Source organism: Mus musculus, chromosome 8 (genome assembly GCF_000001635.26).
Source record: "Mus musculus strain C57BL/6J chromosome 8, GRCm38.p6 C57BL/6J".
In the NCBI taxonomy this organism is placed as follows: Eukaryota; Metazoa; Chordata; class Mammalia; order Rodentia; family Muridae; genus Mus; species Mus musculus.
In genome coordinates, this window is record NC_000074.6 from 93,087,952 (window position 1) to 93,102,757 (window position 14,806).

General features: G+C 42.4%; 1 protein-coding gene across 1 annotated transcript in view; it reads right to left on the reverse strand.

Annotated features, from left to right (window-relative positions):
- Window positions 1-11,063: 11,063 nt before the first annotated feature.
- Window positions 11,064-14,806, reverse strand: part of Ces1c (carboxylesterase 1C) — a 32,269-nt gene continuing 28,526 nt past the window's right edge. Inside the window, exons 12-13 of the mRNA NM_007954.4 lie at window positions 12,703-12,775; window positions 11,064-11,397 (exon numbers count right to left, since the gene is read on the reverse strand). Coding sequence (NP_031980.2) covers window positions 11,214-11,397; window positions 12,703-12,775 — 257 coding nt within the window. The 3' untranslated portion in view covers window positions 11,064-11,213. The remainder of the gene's footprint in view (window positions 11,398-12,702; window positions 12,776-14,806) is intronic.

The following is a 14,806-nucleotide window of genomic DNA, read 5'->3' on the forward strand; positions in this document are numbered from 1 at the left end:
AGCCAGCAGATAAAGTTTTTATCATTTTTTTTTCTTTTGAACATCAAACACAGAACAACAATCATTCAAACAAAGAAACAAAAACAGACATAAATGTCAGACATGGACAGATTGATGGACCAAGTACAGACAATAGACAGAGAAGAAAGAGACCTTGATGTCCCAAAGGGACCAAGATATCCTAACTAAGAGACCCAGAATGAGAACTAAGTATAGGACAAAGCTCCATTAGGATCCAGAGAGGAAGCAGGACATCTCCCCATTTCCTCCTGTCTCTAGGAGAGCTCTGAACTAACTTATATGCGCTTGCAGGATAGCTCAGAGGCTTAGATGCCCACCTGGGGCCAAGTGGAAAGCATCTGGTAGTCCGCTCTTGTTTGCCTGCCCAGAGCATAGGAGGAACTCCGGACATGGGCTATCCTCCCTCCCACCTCTTTCCCCAGCCTCCCTTTTTGTTCCCACAGATGGTAGCAGAGTGATGGTTACGCCATCCACGGGAGACAGAACCAGCTAAAGAAGATGCTTCACACACAGAGAAGTACATCAGACCTCCAAATTTCCCGAGACTGTGAGTGATCGAGTTTTTAAAAACTAGCTCTCTCTCTCTCTCTCTCTCTCTCTCTCTCTCTCTCTCTCTCTCTCTCTCTCTCTCTGTGTGTGTGTGTGTGTGTGTCTGACTCTCTCTGTCTCTGGCTCTCTCTCTCTGTCCCCCCCACCCCCTTTCCCTCCCTACCCCCACCCCCCTCCCTCTCCAGTGTTCCTGGCCAGCTTCCTCCCTGCTCCTTCAGTTGTTAACTCTCACAGGTTTCAGCTGTGGCAGAAGGTTTCAGGTTTCTGTAAACTCTCCTGCCCCTCCTGCCTTGCTCTAGGCTTTGTGTGTGTGTGTGTGTGTGTGTGTGTGTGTGTGTGTGTATGCAAATGACAGCTTACACAGTACTGACTGCCTGCTAAGGCAGTACTTGCTCTAAGCTCTGTTTTCCTCTGCCAGCTGGTGTGAGGTTCCCTGAAGTCGTTTTGCAGGCTGGAGGACAAAATTTGTGCTCTCTTATTGGCTAAAAAGCCTTTCTTAACCCTTTACCTTCTGCTTTCCTAGAAAACACAAAGGGGGAAGAAGACAAAGCAACTGCAGGGTACAATGGACCCCTCCCCCCATCCAGCTAAGCCCGCAAAAACTGCACCGGAAGCTGTGCTCCCCTACAGGAACACCTGAATTGTACTTTTCAACCCAAAATTTTCTTGCTTCTTTAAGTGTTTATTTTGTCTCTAGTATTCATGATATATGTCCAAAAAATTCTCTCAACTTGTTTAAGATTTCCCTTAAGGTTCAAAAATCATCCAATCCTTAATTAGCAAACAGTTTTCTTTTACAGATGAACTGTTAACTCCCTACTCCAGATACACAATTAACATAATATTTTCTTCCTCAGCCATCCAAAGGGACCATGATGTGCTCCTAAGCAAACCATTGCAGGCATAACTTTTGCTATTCACCCTATGCAGACATACTCTGCTGGTGTTCTGTTCCTCTGTTACAATTACTCTACAGGTCTATCTCCACATAATGCCTACTGCCACAGATCCACCTGATACAACAACGCCATCTCCTGAGATCCACAGACAAAAGCTGACTTCCTCCAAAAACTTCATCTGACTGAAGACTCCAAAGACACGCACTGAACCCCTACAAAAGACAGACTTGGGACCTTCCAGCTATAGATGAACTCTCTTGCCAAATCCAAATGGCTGCTGAACTTTGGGGAAAGTTACATGATAGTGAGGAAAACATAGTATCTATCTAGATTAATTAATTGCTGTTCAAAACTGATGTTATTACCCTCAAATTGTACTGCCAATGGAAAAATTAATTGATTGTACAATCTCTTGCCTTCTCAACTCTTACCCTTAACCCTCTTTACTACTCTGGCTTTGTTCTGCTACTTTTCTAGGCTATATATTTTCTTCTGATACTTCCACTCCACACTAAGCTTTCACCACAAATGACACAGTCACACAGTGACTTCCCTTTTTCTTATAAAAAGCAGATGATGGAGATGTGGGGCATTGGGCTATGCACAGATAGCCTGGTTTCCAGTTGAGGCTAGATGGTGAACCCAGGACCCGGTGGTGATAATTCACCTACATGGGATGGAAGGAGTGCTCTCATGTCTCTTGGAACCCTGGATCCTGTAGAAGTTACTGCTCCCCTCAGCCCCCACAGGAGATGTGTGTGGCTAGCACTCACATAGGCAATGTCTCAAACTGACCTTCAGGCTAAACTCCTCCCCAGTTACCTAGCAACAGAAAATATAGCAGCATACTTTAAAAGGGGCTGTTTGGCCCCACCTCGCTTTCTCACTTCTCTCACTCCTCTCTCCTCCTCTCTCTTCCTCTCTCTCCCTCTTATTCTCTAGCCTTTCTTCTCTCTCTCTCCTTTTCCCCCTTTCTCTCCTCTTGGCCATGGCCTGCCTGCCTCTCTCTCTGTCTCTCTCTCTCTCTCTGTCTCTCTCTCTCTCCCTTCTCTCTTTCCCGCTGCCTTTCTATAATAAGGCTCTAAAACCATAGACAGTCTCTGCTCATCAAGGCCCACTGTGCAGACTCTTGCCTGTGTGGGAACCTCTCTCCCATAGCCCCGGGCGACAGGGTGTTGCCCCGGGGCCCTCTGGTCGGGGTCTGCCCCTTGTGCACCCCCGTTGAGTGGGGTCAGTGGCTTAGATGCCCACCTAGGGCCAAGTAGAAAGCATCTGGCATCCCTCCTATCTTCCCTCCCCCTCCTTCCCCTGGCCCCGTTTAGTTCCCATATCTCTTTTGATAAAGCATCCTGTACAGGGGACAACTGCTTTTCTGAAACCTATACTCTCTTTCTGATGTCATTTTTATATTTACCATTCCTACTTCTGGGAACTATGGACAGCATAATTCTACTTGATATAAGATTTTTTTTTTAACATTTGTTTTTTAAACCCTGCTCCTCTCACCTGGAGCAGGTCTTTTTGTTTGCAGACAAATGTCTGTTTAGAATTCCTTTGTCCCATTGTGCTGTCACCCCTAGGTAAAGTTGGCATTGGGTCAACACCTCCTCAGCCTAGCCTGTATCCCCTCAAATGCACCTCCTGCAAGAACAGCCTCCAAAAAATAAAATTTATATCTAGTGTTACCATTACTGTGCAGGATACTATTAGTTTTCTTATATTTTCTGTGGAGCGCCACGCAAGTCAGCATTTCTCAGTGGGTTTCCACCCATACCCGTTTTCAGGCCCCTTGTTCAGGCACCACCTATAGCTATCCAGTGGTCATGGACAAACTGGGTTTACCTGTTTGGGGAGCTGGAAATGAAAAAGAGACAGGGGTGGGGGTGGGTGGCAAGGGAGAGAAGAATGAAGGCAAGACAAGGTTCTGATCAAGGCTCCAAGTTTAATATTCAACACCACATTTATATAGGGAAAACCCATAGACTCATCCTTTGTTTCAGCTGGATTAGTTGCAAAACAAGGTCAGTGGGTCATCTATTATTCTAAGTTCTTGTAGGAAGTTGCATGTACAATTGGGGCAGATGACTCCACCTACCTCATTAAGGTCCGTTGTGACAGTCCATTGTGATGAGCACTCAAGGTCTGTTCAGCCTGCTTATGGCTGGAAAAAAAAAACATGCTTATGGCTGGGAAGGGCACAGTTTTGTTTTGTTTTAATTTAATTTGATTTCTGAGACAGGGTCTACTAGGTGTCTTTGTTATACCTGGGTCTCACTGTATGCATCAATTATACATCAGGCTGCCTTTAATTTTGCCTATGTCTAGCTCCTGAGTTCTGGGATTAAAGTCTCATGACACAACACCAAGCATCTTTTTGTTTGGTTATCATATTTTTCAATCTCTATTCTTTCATAAATATATCTTACTGTTTTTGCTCTAGTTTTATGTTTCTTGTTAGATCTTAAGACCAATCGTTCTAGTTTTACACCCATCCTAATGTTGGCTGTCTACTGTTCTATTTCTTCCCTACCTCACCTCTCTCTTACTCTTTCCCATTCCCCCTTCTTTTTGCCTCTTTGTATGCTTTAATCATCTTTAAGCCCCGAGTATGATAAGAACATCCTAGCTTCATTTTTTATCTACATTCCCACCTCTATATTTTCCTTCACTTGATATAATACCTATATTTCCACAGCCTGTTTCCATTCTGTTCCCAACCTGATCAAATTATAGCTCAGTCCACACTATAATATCCCTGTTCCTCTCAACTCTACCAATTACTAAGCTCCAATGATGAATGTTCTGAAGTGGCTGTTAGGACATTGGCATGGTGGGCCTATCCAGATGTTGGGGTGGCTTCCATAGTCATATATATATATATATGTCATATATGTATATATATAGTGTATGTGTGTTTGTATATTTATTCAACAATTAAATTAAGAAAAAGGATGGAAGTACATGAGAAGTGTTGGAGGGAGAAAAGGAGAGGGGGAAATGATGTAATTATATTTTAATTTTTAAAATGGTTGGACATGGAGAAGGTAAAAAGAATACTTGGGGGATTTTGATAACATAATATATATTGAATTATAAAAACTAAATAATTTAATTTTTAACAAAGCACCCAAACATTTGGATGTAATAAGGAATTCAGTGTGCATATGAAAAAAATTTCATAAGAAATAATGAAAAAAAAAAGAAACTAAAATGTTAAATGTGAAACTAGCCCAAGTCAAATATAATCTTTTTAATACAATGGGTCAAGTAGGAGATAGACTATCAGGAATGGATAACAAGAAACTGAATTAGAACGTGCAGACACTGACAAAGACCTAATGAATCCCTACACACTGGAGAGGAAAATGAATACTTCCAAGAAACCACAGGAAAGAATAAATTATACCAGTATAGTAGTGAACCAAACAAAGAGGAGTGATACCCAACATTACAAAAACAACAAATGGACATGAATAATAATGCTCGAGAGTCTCTAGACAAAAGATGCAGACTAGGAGATCAGATAGAAAAGAAATCGGGATCCACCTGTTTGTTGCCTCCAAGGAGTGAGTGTTACCATGGAAGACAAAGAGAGCCTAGGATCAAATGATGGAGAAGGCTTTTCAAGAAGGTAGAAGCAGAAAGGAAGAAATTCTCTTTGTTCCCCATCTGAAAGACATCAAATTGGTATTTGTCAGGAGTCACAGAGAAGGTTACTTTATATTGATTAAGGGAAAAATTCATCATGAAGATGTGACAATTCTGAACATTTATACACCAAAATATCAGCACTACAAGTTTCTAAATGAAAAAAAAAGTATTTGTTTTAAATAGATTGAACCCAAGGGAATTATAGTGGGTGACATTAGCACTCCACTGTCACCACTATATAGAGTACCTTGACCTAAAACCAGAGAACCATCTGAGGTAAATGACATTAATATAAGTCAAATGGACCTAAGAGACTTCTGCAGGGCATCCCATCCAAATACTCCAGAGCCCAGAATCTTCTCAGCAGCTCATGAGACTTCCTCTATAATAGATAATACGATACCCAGAGCAGACCTTAACAAATGAGAAAAAAAAAAAACTGACGCATTTTTTTTGTTTTATATCTGACAATGAAACGAACCTAGAAATCAACAGCAAAAGAATCTAGAGAAGAGACATAAACTCGTGAATATTGAACAACACACCTTTAGATGACAAGGAATCGTTAACAAAGTTAACATGGAAAGTTGACATTTCTTGAAAACTCAGCACAGCTAAACTTCATGGTCGTGATGAAGGCGGTCCTAATGAGGGTCAAGGGAAGAAAAGGACAATTTCCAGTGCACTTTTATATGGCTGGGAGCTTTCTGAATCTTGAGTAAGAGGAGGAAAGCCCTAGGTTTCCTCATTAGTTTTTTTGTTTGTTTGTTTTGTATTGTTTTGTTTTGGTTTTTTTTTTTCCACACTTGGGGAAGAAGGGAAAAGGAAAAGTTAAGGGCTCCATATAAAACTCTGAGTCAGTCAGAGGAATATCATTCCATCTCCTTCTGGAGCGGCTTCTTTCAGCTTTGGCTTCTTGCCTTTGTGTTCCTCACCAGATCTATCCAGCAACTGGCATCAGGGACCTCAGAAGCCGCTCACACTGCACAGCTCCTCCCCAAGGGTTTGCTTTTTCCTCAAAACACCTTTAACTCTTTCTCCACCCTCGCTTGGCCTGGTCCATCTCAACCATCCCTCCTTAGTCTTAGTGCTCAGTGAGGTTCCACACTGGGATACTGGGGGCAATGGCATGGATCTGATATACAGATAAGTGCTTATCTTTCCAAACAGTTAGGTAAGAGTATCCTAGCATAGCCTTGTCTAGGAATTTTAGTGGCAACAGTGCTCCTGGCCCCAGAAAGGTAAGCTGTTCCCTTCATCCTTTTATACCTCCATATGTCTCATCTTTTTTTAAATTTAAATTTATTGGATGTTTTATGTATTTTATTTCAACTGTTATCCTCCTTCCTGGTTTCCCCTCAAGAACCACCCTATCCCATCCCCCCTGCCCCTGATTCTGTGAGGGTGCACCCCCTCCCCCCTTCCCACTCCTACCCCACTGCCCTGGCATTCCCTTACACCGGGGAACGGAGTTTCACAGAACCAGGGGCCTCTCCTATGATTTTCTGGCCATACCACACCACTCCTTACTTTATTTTTTTCTTCCATCCCTTAACTATCCCAGCAAAATCTTTCAACCAGTATACAATTATAATGTACACTCATAACCAAGCAACTTGTTGTAGATTAACAAAGCTCTCCTCCTACTGATGCCAGACAATGCCATCTTTTGCTACATATGTGACTGGAGCCATGGGTCCCACCATGTGTACTCTTAGGTTGGTGGTTTGGTCCCTGGGAACTCTGGGGAGTCTGGTTGGTTGATATTGTTGTTCTTCCTATGGAGTGGCAAACTCCTTCAGCTCCTTTAGTCCTTCCTCTAACTCTTCCATTGGGAACCCCGTGCTAAGTCCAATGTTTGACTGCTAGCATCCACCTCTGTATTTGTCAGGCTCTAGCAGAGCTTCTAAGGAGCTGGTATATCAGGTTCTTGTCAGCAAGCACTTTTTGGCATCCTCAATAGTGTCTGGAATTGGTGTCTGTATATGGGATGGATTCCCAGGTGGGGCAGTCTCTGGATGGCTGTTCCTTCAGTGTCTCCTCCACACTTTGGGAACAAACGTTTCTATGCTAAGTCCATTTGATCTCTCCACAGTATTCATCATTTATCAGACATTTGCCAAAATGTAGTTTTCTCCATAGTAAAATAAAATGCAAAGATTTGAAATTAGAAACTTGTGGATCTTCAGTCTCAGATGCTTGTGAAGCACATATTCTACATATTCTGGAGAAAACAGCCAACCCATTTGATGATACTGGTTTCTAATATTTGTTTTGAGTCAGGGTTTCAGGCATGGCTGGCCTTGAACTTCTGATTCTCCCATCTCTGCATCCTAGGTGCTGAGATGACAAACATGTACCACCACACTGAGGTTTTGCTTCTAATGTGTCTTTGTGTTAAGGCTTCTAGTCTTGTCTGGATCTATACCATCTCAGCCATATACCAGCAGCCTCTTTGGTGCTGTGAAGGAAACCATGTTCTTTTATTCCTATGCTGCCCTCTGCTGGACACTGGGAAATACTCAGGTCAATAAGACTGGTGTTGGCTCTGGTTGCTGTCATGGAACAAGAGAAAAGGATCAATGCTGGTTGTTGGTAGGGCAAGCTTTCTCAGAAAAAAATAAAATAAAATTCTACTGTGGTGGAAAATAGAACAAGTTGCTGCTTGATAAGCTGAGGAAGCCTGTTAGGGACATATGCTTGCAGGATTTAGGAGTGGTTGAAAGAGCCTGGCCTTGGAAACACCCTATTTTGTGAAAATGTGGGGATGCCCTAATCAACATTGAAAGATGAAGGTATCATGTTAAAAGTTGTTAGTTAAAGTGCATATTCAGTGTCAAGGACATTAACAAAATGATTTGGAGAACTTTTTAGAAAATTAGGCTGTATGTACACTACTCTGCTCATACAGTGATCTTCTACAAGAAGTTTGGATCAGATTGTCAAAGTAAATAGATGTCCAGGTGCCATTCATGTACATACATAACTCACCCTCTTCTGTTCTAGGGATCTCTGACCATGCTATACCACCTCCCATTTGTCCCATGGACTGCCTTATTCTTCCGTTGCTCCACACTGCCAGTGGTTGACCTCTGGCCTCTCTTCTCTCTCCCTTCCATGTCAATCCTGAGAACTTCTGAAAATCACAACAACACTCAACTTTATCTTGGGATGTGTCTGTGTGTGTGTTTATGGGGGAGGTAACAAACATGTCATGCAAAGCCTGTATGATTATGGTTATGTGTACCCACACTGAAGACTTTCATGTTTTATTGGAGAATGGACCCTATTTTTACCCTGTAATGCTGTTTCTTGCAGTATCTGTTAACATGATATTCACATAGCCACCACATGTTCTTTCAGTATCTGTTTGGTATACTTGTCTCCTGCCTTTGGATTATCTCTCTCTCTTTTCCACTGTGTGTGTCTCTACTGGGAATGTATACTAACCACACCTCCCCTCCCTTAAAGAAATTGCACAGTCTTCTTACATGCAGCGTGGCAGTCTTAGCCACAGTGTGGTGGACAGGACAAAACTTTCAATCAGAAAGGAAAGGCCAGTGGCTTAGGACTTTTGTTGTTGGGACTAAAGCCAGGGTGAGCTTGTGAGGCTTGGATCTTACACTGGCACCAGGACAGGAAGTGCCCAGGCTTTCTAATCAGCTTTTCCAGATATGGAGATAGAGGTCGCAAAGTGGAGTCAGGCACTGTGTTACTCAGCACATAATTGGGTTTGGGCTTTAAAATCCAGTCTCGAGACCATTGTTAACTAATATGTTTAAGGCTATTTTATTTAGCAAAGTTATTAACAAGGTGAATTCCATTCACTACTTTCCCAAACGTTCATTTATTTCTTCTGCCATTTTCCAAGTTAGCTTTCTTTGAAAGCGAGAATCATTTATCTCCAGCAATCAATTACTATGAAACCTCTTTTTAAAAAAATTTAATGCCTGGCACTGCAAAAAAAAAAAAAAACGTTTAGGAGTTGTGCTTGGTATGCAATATTCAAATCTTTCCATATTATACATTGCATTTTGAAGCAGAGTTGTATAAATTACAGGAAGCTGAAAAATTGCTCATTACTGTAACTTATTCTCTTCCATCTTTGTCCTTTTTTTCCAGGTCCTTCCACTCTGTTCACCTGACCCTCCCAGAGGGTCTCTTTCCATACTTTTACTTTCCACTACAAGTAGACTTCAGTTAGATGTTACCTTGCATCTGCTGATGAAATGGCAGGTTCTGGGATCTGTCTTTGTAGCTCTGATCTAGTCCTAACCTTAGTGAGACCTCGTGTCCCCAGTCTTGGAATTGGGATCCTCTCAGTAATCCTGCCTCTCTCAGGTACCAAAAGATCCCTAGTGCCTTCACCCAGGACTGGGTCTTGCACTCGACTTAGGGAAACATTAAAGCTCTGCTTGCCTGGCCTCAGTGGGTCTTCAAAAGAGCTCTGGGAAGAGAGGCTCCCATACTATTTTTGCAGAGGTAGTGGGGTTTTGTTTTTTCACATAAATAAGTTTGTGCATTATTGTGTATTTGGACCTTCAGAGACAGGTGCCATGGACTGGTCTCAGTCAGCCCCCCTCAATCTGCTGGAGAAATCAGGGTTCCGGACAGGTGGGCAGGAGTTGTTGAGAAACGACAAACAAATACAGACACAAGGGAGTGTGCTGTATTTGAACGTAATTTGTCAAATTGAGCACCAGAGTTTTAATACAGAAGAAAATAGGGAAGTTAGGTGACACATCAGCAAGGTACAATGAGGTTACCTGATGCTTAATAACTCTTACACAAAACAGAGAAATGCAAACACAAAGACTGGCAGGAACTGGGCAATAAAACATCTGAGACAAAGTCAGCTCTGTTTAAGGTTAGCTATATTCTTAGAAGCCAGGGTGAGATCTTTACACTCCGGGCCAAGGGCTTTCATGCCTAAGTCATGGTTCTAATTAGGGAGTTCTGCTCTAGCTAACCTTCTCAAGAATAATGCAATACTCTAAAACCACAGCCCAATCTACTTCCTAAACCATTGTAAATTCCTGTATATGGGAGCAACTTGGCTTTTATTCTAAGTGATAGTGTGTGTGTGGGGGGGGACTTTCTACTAATAAGTAATGTAGTTTGCCATACATAACTATAATAAGAATTCTAAACTTACTTTGCTAAGCTTGCCCTGAAATTTCTAACTCTATGTAGTAGATAGTAATGCCTGATTTCTTTCACTATCTCCCTTACAATATTAGAGGCAATTCTGAATGTCACTGAATAGGCAACATTCTTACTGAATTCCAAGCCCAGGATTGGAATACCTCAAGGACTTCATAGGGCATTGATGAAGGCCAGGAAGCAAAGTTCAAGTTTGCTTAGGTATGTGGCAAGTCATTGCTTGAAGGCACCTATAATAAAACAATACTGAAAGAAAGCACAGAGATCCATTTGCAAGGACAAAATTGGAGCATATGTGCTATTGGATGCCACAGTTCCAGGAGACTAAGTTTCCGTGAACTTTTTGCCTTGGGACTGTGTCCAGGCTTTTGGCCTGTCATGAGTGACACTACTGGAGTGGATGTAGCAGACAGGCTTTGTCCAGCTTTCCTATATGCTGTCATTCTTACTCATGAACACCTGGATAACATCAGTGGAGAAGTCTGTGATGAGTTCAAAGTCCTCTTTGGGTTTGTAATTCTCAGAAGATTTAGGCTCACACACTTGCCCAGAGTGGAGATTAGCATGGCAGTGTGACAATGTTGTCTATGTGGAGATGAATCATAAGGTAATAATCCTATCCTACCTTTCCTCCAATCAGCTATCTCCCCTCACATTCCAGTAACCATTACCCAGATCTTCACCTGAAAAGGTGTCTTTCTATGTCAGTAGCTCTCTTCATCCTCCCACCCCAACACCCATGAGGATGGATTCATTTTCAGCTCAAGACACAATCCCAGATTTGATTTCTAAAAGGAAATTTATTTTCAAATTGTGATACTGTACTATTGTGCAGTTTCCTCTGTAAGATCCATCTTTGGTGAATAGTCATCCTTTGTGGAATAGCTCCATTTTCGCTCCGCTGGTCCTGAGACTGGCAGAGCCTCCCATTCATTTGTGTTCTGTGTGTTCAGTAGGGTCTGTCTCAGGTGGATTCTTAGCCAGGAGCTCAGTCCAGAAAGCCACTTCCTCTGCTTTCAGTCTCTGGGCTTGCTGGGTAGTGGCTCCAATCTGTAGATACCCTTCCTGCTCATCATATTCTGGCCAGTGAGGCAGCCCCTCCCCATTAGGGTTCCTGGAAACAGAATCAAATAGATACCTCTCCTGGGCATATATCCAGAAGATGCCCCAACGGGTAAGAAGGACACATGCTCCACTATGTTCATAGCAGCCTTATTTATAATAGCCAGAAGCTGGAAAGAACCCAGATGCCCCTCAACAGAGGAATGGATACAGAAAATGTGGTACATCTACACAATGGAGTACTACTCAGCTATTAAAAAGAATGAATTTATGAAATTTCTAGCCAAATGGATGGACCTGGAGGGCATCATCCTGAGTGAGGTAACACATTCACAAAGGAACTCACACAATATGTACTCACTGATAAGTGTATATTAGCCCAAAACCTAGGATACCCAAGATATAAGATACAATTTCCTAAACACATGAAACTCAAGAAAAATGAAGACTGAAGTGTGGACACTATGCCCCTCCTTAGAAGTGGGAACAAAACACCCTGGGAAGGAGTTACAGAGACAAAGTTTGGAGCTGAGATGAAAGGATGGTCCATGTAGAGACTGCCATATCCAGGGATCCACCCCATAATCAGCATCCAAACGCTGACACCATTGCATACACTAGCAAGATTTTATGGAAAGGACCCAGATGTAGCTGTCTCTTGTGAGACTATGCCGGGGCCTAGCAAACACAGAAGTGGATGCTCACAGTCAGCTAATGGATGGATCACAGGGCTCCCAATGGAGGAGCTAGAGAAAGTACCCAAGGAGCTAAAGGGATCTGCAACCCTATAGGCGGAACAACATAATGAACTAACCAGTATCCCGGAGCTCTTGACTCTAGCTGCATATGTATCAAAAGATGGCCTAGTCAGCCATCACTGGAAAGAGAGGCCCATTGGACACTCAAACTTTATATGCCCCAGTACAGGGTAACGCCAGGGCCAAAAAGGGGGAGTGGGTGGGTAGGGGAGTGGGGGTGGGTGGGTATGGGGGACTTTTGGTATAGCATTGGAAATGTAAATGAGCTAAATACCTAATAAAAATGGAAAAAAAATAAAAAAATAAAATAAAATATTAAAAAGGAAAAAAAAATAATTCCTCAAGACTGCTCTGTGGCCCTCCATCCCTCTGAGGTCTGAATGGATCCCTGGCTTATCTCAGCAGTGAGGCTGACAACCTCCATAGAGAGCTTACATCTTTAGGAACGGCCCATCTGACTCTAGAAAAATCGCTATAGAGCAATAAGATTACACAGAATGGTCAGGGCTTTTATCACTCAGATTTCAGAAGTCATCTTTCTTAAAAGATATGCCCAGCCACACCCTTTCCACCCTTTTCATCTTTGCCACAAGCCTCACCCATTTCGAGCAAAGTTGGCCCAGAATTTCATCACCATCTTGCTGAGGTTGGTTTCCTCTTCTGAGGCACCCTCTGTGGGGAAGGGAAAAAATGTTTTGCTACGGGAAGTGTGAACCAGATGTAGTTACTTCTGGGAGGTTGTAAGAAAGGCAGAAAGAGATGCTCACTCCTTAATCATACAGTCAAATGCTCCAGTATGAGAAGAGCCTGACTAGTCACTCTGTACATTCGGGGGGGTCAAGGGGAGAGACAGATCAGTGATCCAGAAGTGGGAATGTGTGAATGCATCATGAATCTGCTCCTTTGTTCATCTGCCTTCCCCTCCTTCCTCAGGGTGAAAATGTCACATTCCAGCATGCTCTTTGTTTTGGAGCTTCTGGGTCTTTTCTGAGTTACTTACACACAGTATTGTTATCAATATACTATTAAAAAAAAGTCAGAACTACAAAGGACTAAGGAGTAGTATGCCCATAAGGAGCCATGTGCTGGGGTCATGAGCCTATGCAAATGCTGAGAGTTAAGACAATAAATACATCTGTGAGAGGATTTCCTTAAATAGCACAATATTGGGCTTGAGAGATGACTGACAGGGTCAAGGCACTTGCCACACTTACACCATTAGCATCTGAGCTGTACTACTGGGACTCATTGTAGAAGGTAAGGAAGTATTAAGTTGTTCTCTAATCTCCACAACATTGTTGTGCACATAGCTACATAGACAAAATACAGAAATACACATATAATATACGCACATACACACACCAATACACATCATATGATATACAAATACATACACACATATACTCACACATCTACATACACACATATACACATTTACACACACACACACACACAGAGAAACACACACACATACACATAAACATAAAAAATTAATATTGTTTTATTAACTATATCAGAGATCTCCTGAGAAGATATAAGCCAATTTCCCTAGGATATGGAAATAGAATAGACAGTAAAGGAAAGGTGAGGTTGAGGAGGATGGTGGGAATAGGAGGATCAAGTGAAGAGAGGGAAGTAAGAGGAGGCTAAGGAAGGGAATGTGGGGAGAGACATAAGGGTGACTTGAGGTATAATATGGAAACCTAATACAGTAGAAGCTCCCTAAAATGTATCCATATAGGAATCCAATCTAAATAAAATTGGTGTCAAGTAAGGGCAGGGACAAACTGTGCATCTCTTGTCATTAAAAGAAGCTTTCAATAGTGGGACTGGTTACATCTAATTGAGATGTTTGCCTAAGGGGTTTCGTGGGAAACACAAAACAACCCAGGCTCTTGTCAAGACTAAAGGTTGCTCTCCACAGGTTAACAGGAGGCACCGTTGCTGAAGACAATACCTATACAACTCATTAACCATGGAGATGTCAAGGTGGTGCATACAGAGAGCCTTCACCACTACACTCTAGTGTCTGATATTCTAGACACTCCCCAAAGAGCAGCACAAACACCAAGGCAGCTACAAAACCTTTGATCTACAGTGGTGTCCTGTCTGCTAGATGGCACAAAGCTTGTGGGAGAAACCAACCAACATCTGATTTGACTTAAGTTCCACTCCATAAGATGAAGGAAACCAGATATGACACTGCTTGAATAATGAAGAACTGGAGGCTAGATAGCTCAGGGGCCCGGATAAAGACAAATACTACTGTGTTTACTATACTCATAGTTCAGTTTCTTGCACAGTCACCATCAAAGAAACTTCCTCCTGCAGAAGATTGAAATAAATACAGAGACCCACAGCCAGACTTTAGGCAGAGAATGTTCTGGAATAATCAGCCCTAAATAGGTTGTCTCCATCAAATCCCTCTGTGAGCCGCCTTCTTAGAATGGGGAACAAAATACCCATAGAAGGAGTTACAGAGACAAAGTTCGGAGCTGAGACAGAAGGAAAGACCATCCAGAGACTTCCTCACCCGGGGATCCATCCCATATACAACCACTAAACCCAGACACTATTGCATATGTCAGAAAGATTTTGCTGACAGGACCCTGACCTAGCTCTCTCTTGTGAGGCTATGATAGTGCCTGGCAAATACAGAAGTGAATGCTCACAGTCATCTATTGGATGAAGGAGCTAGAGAAA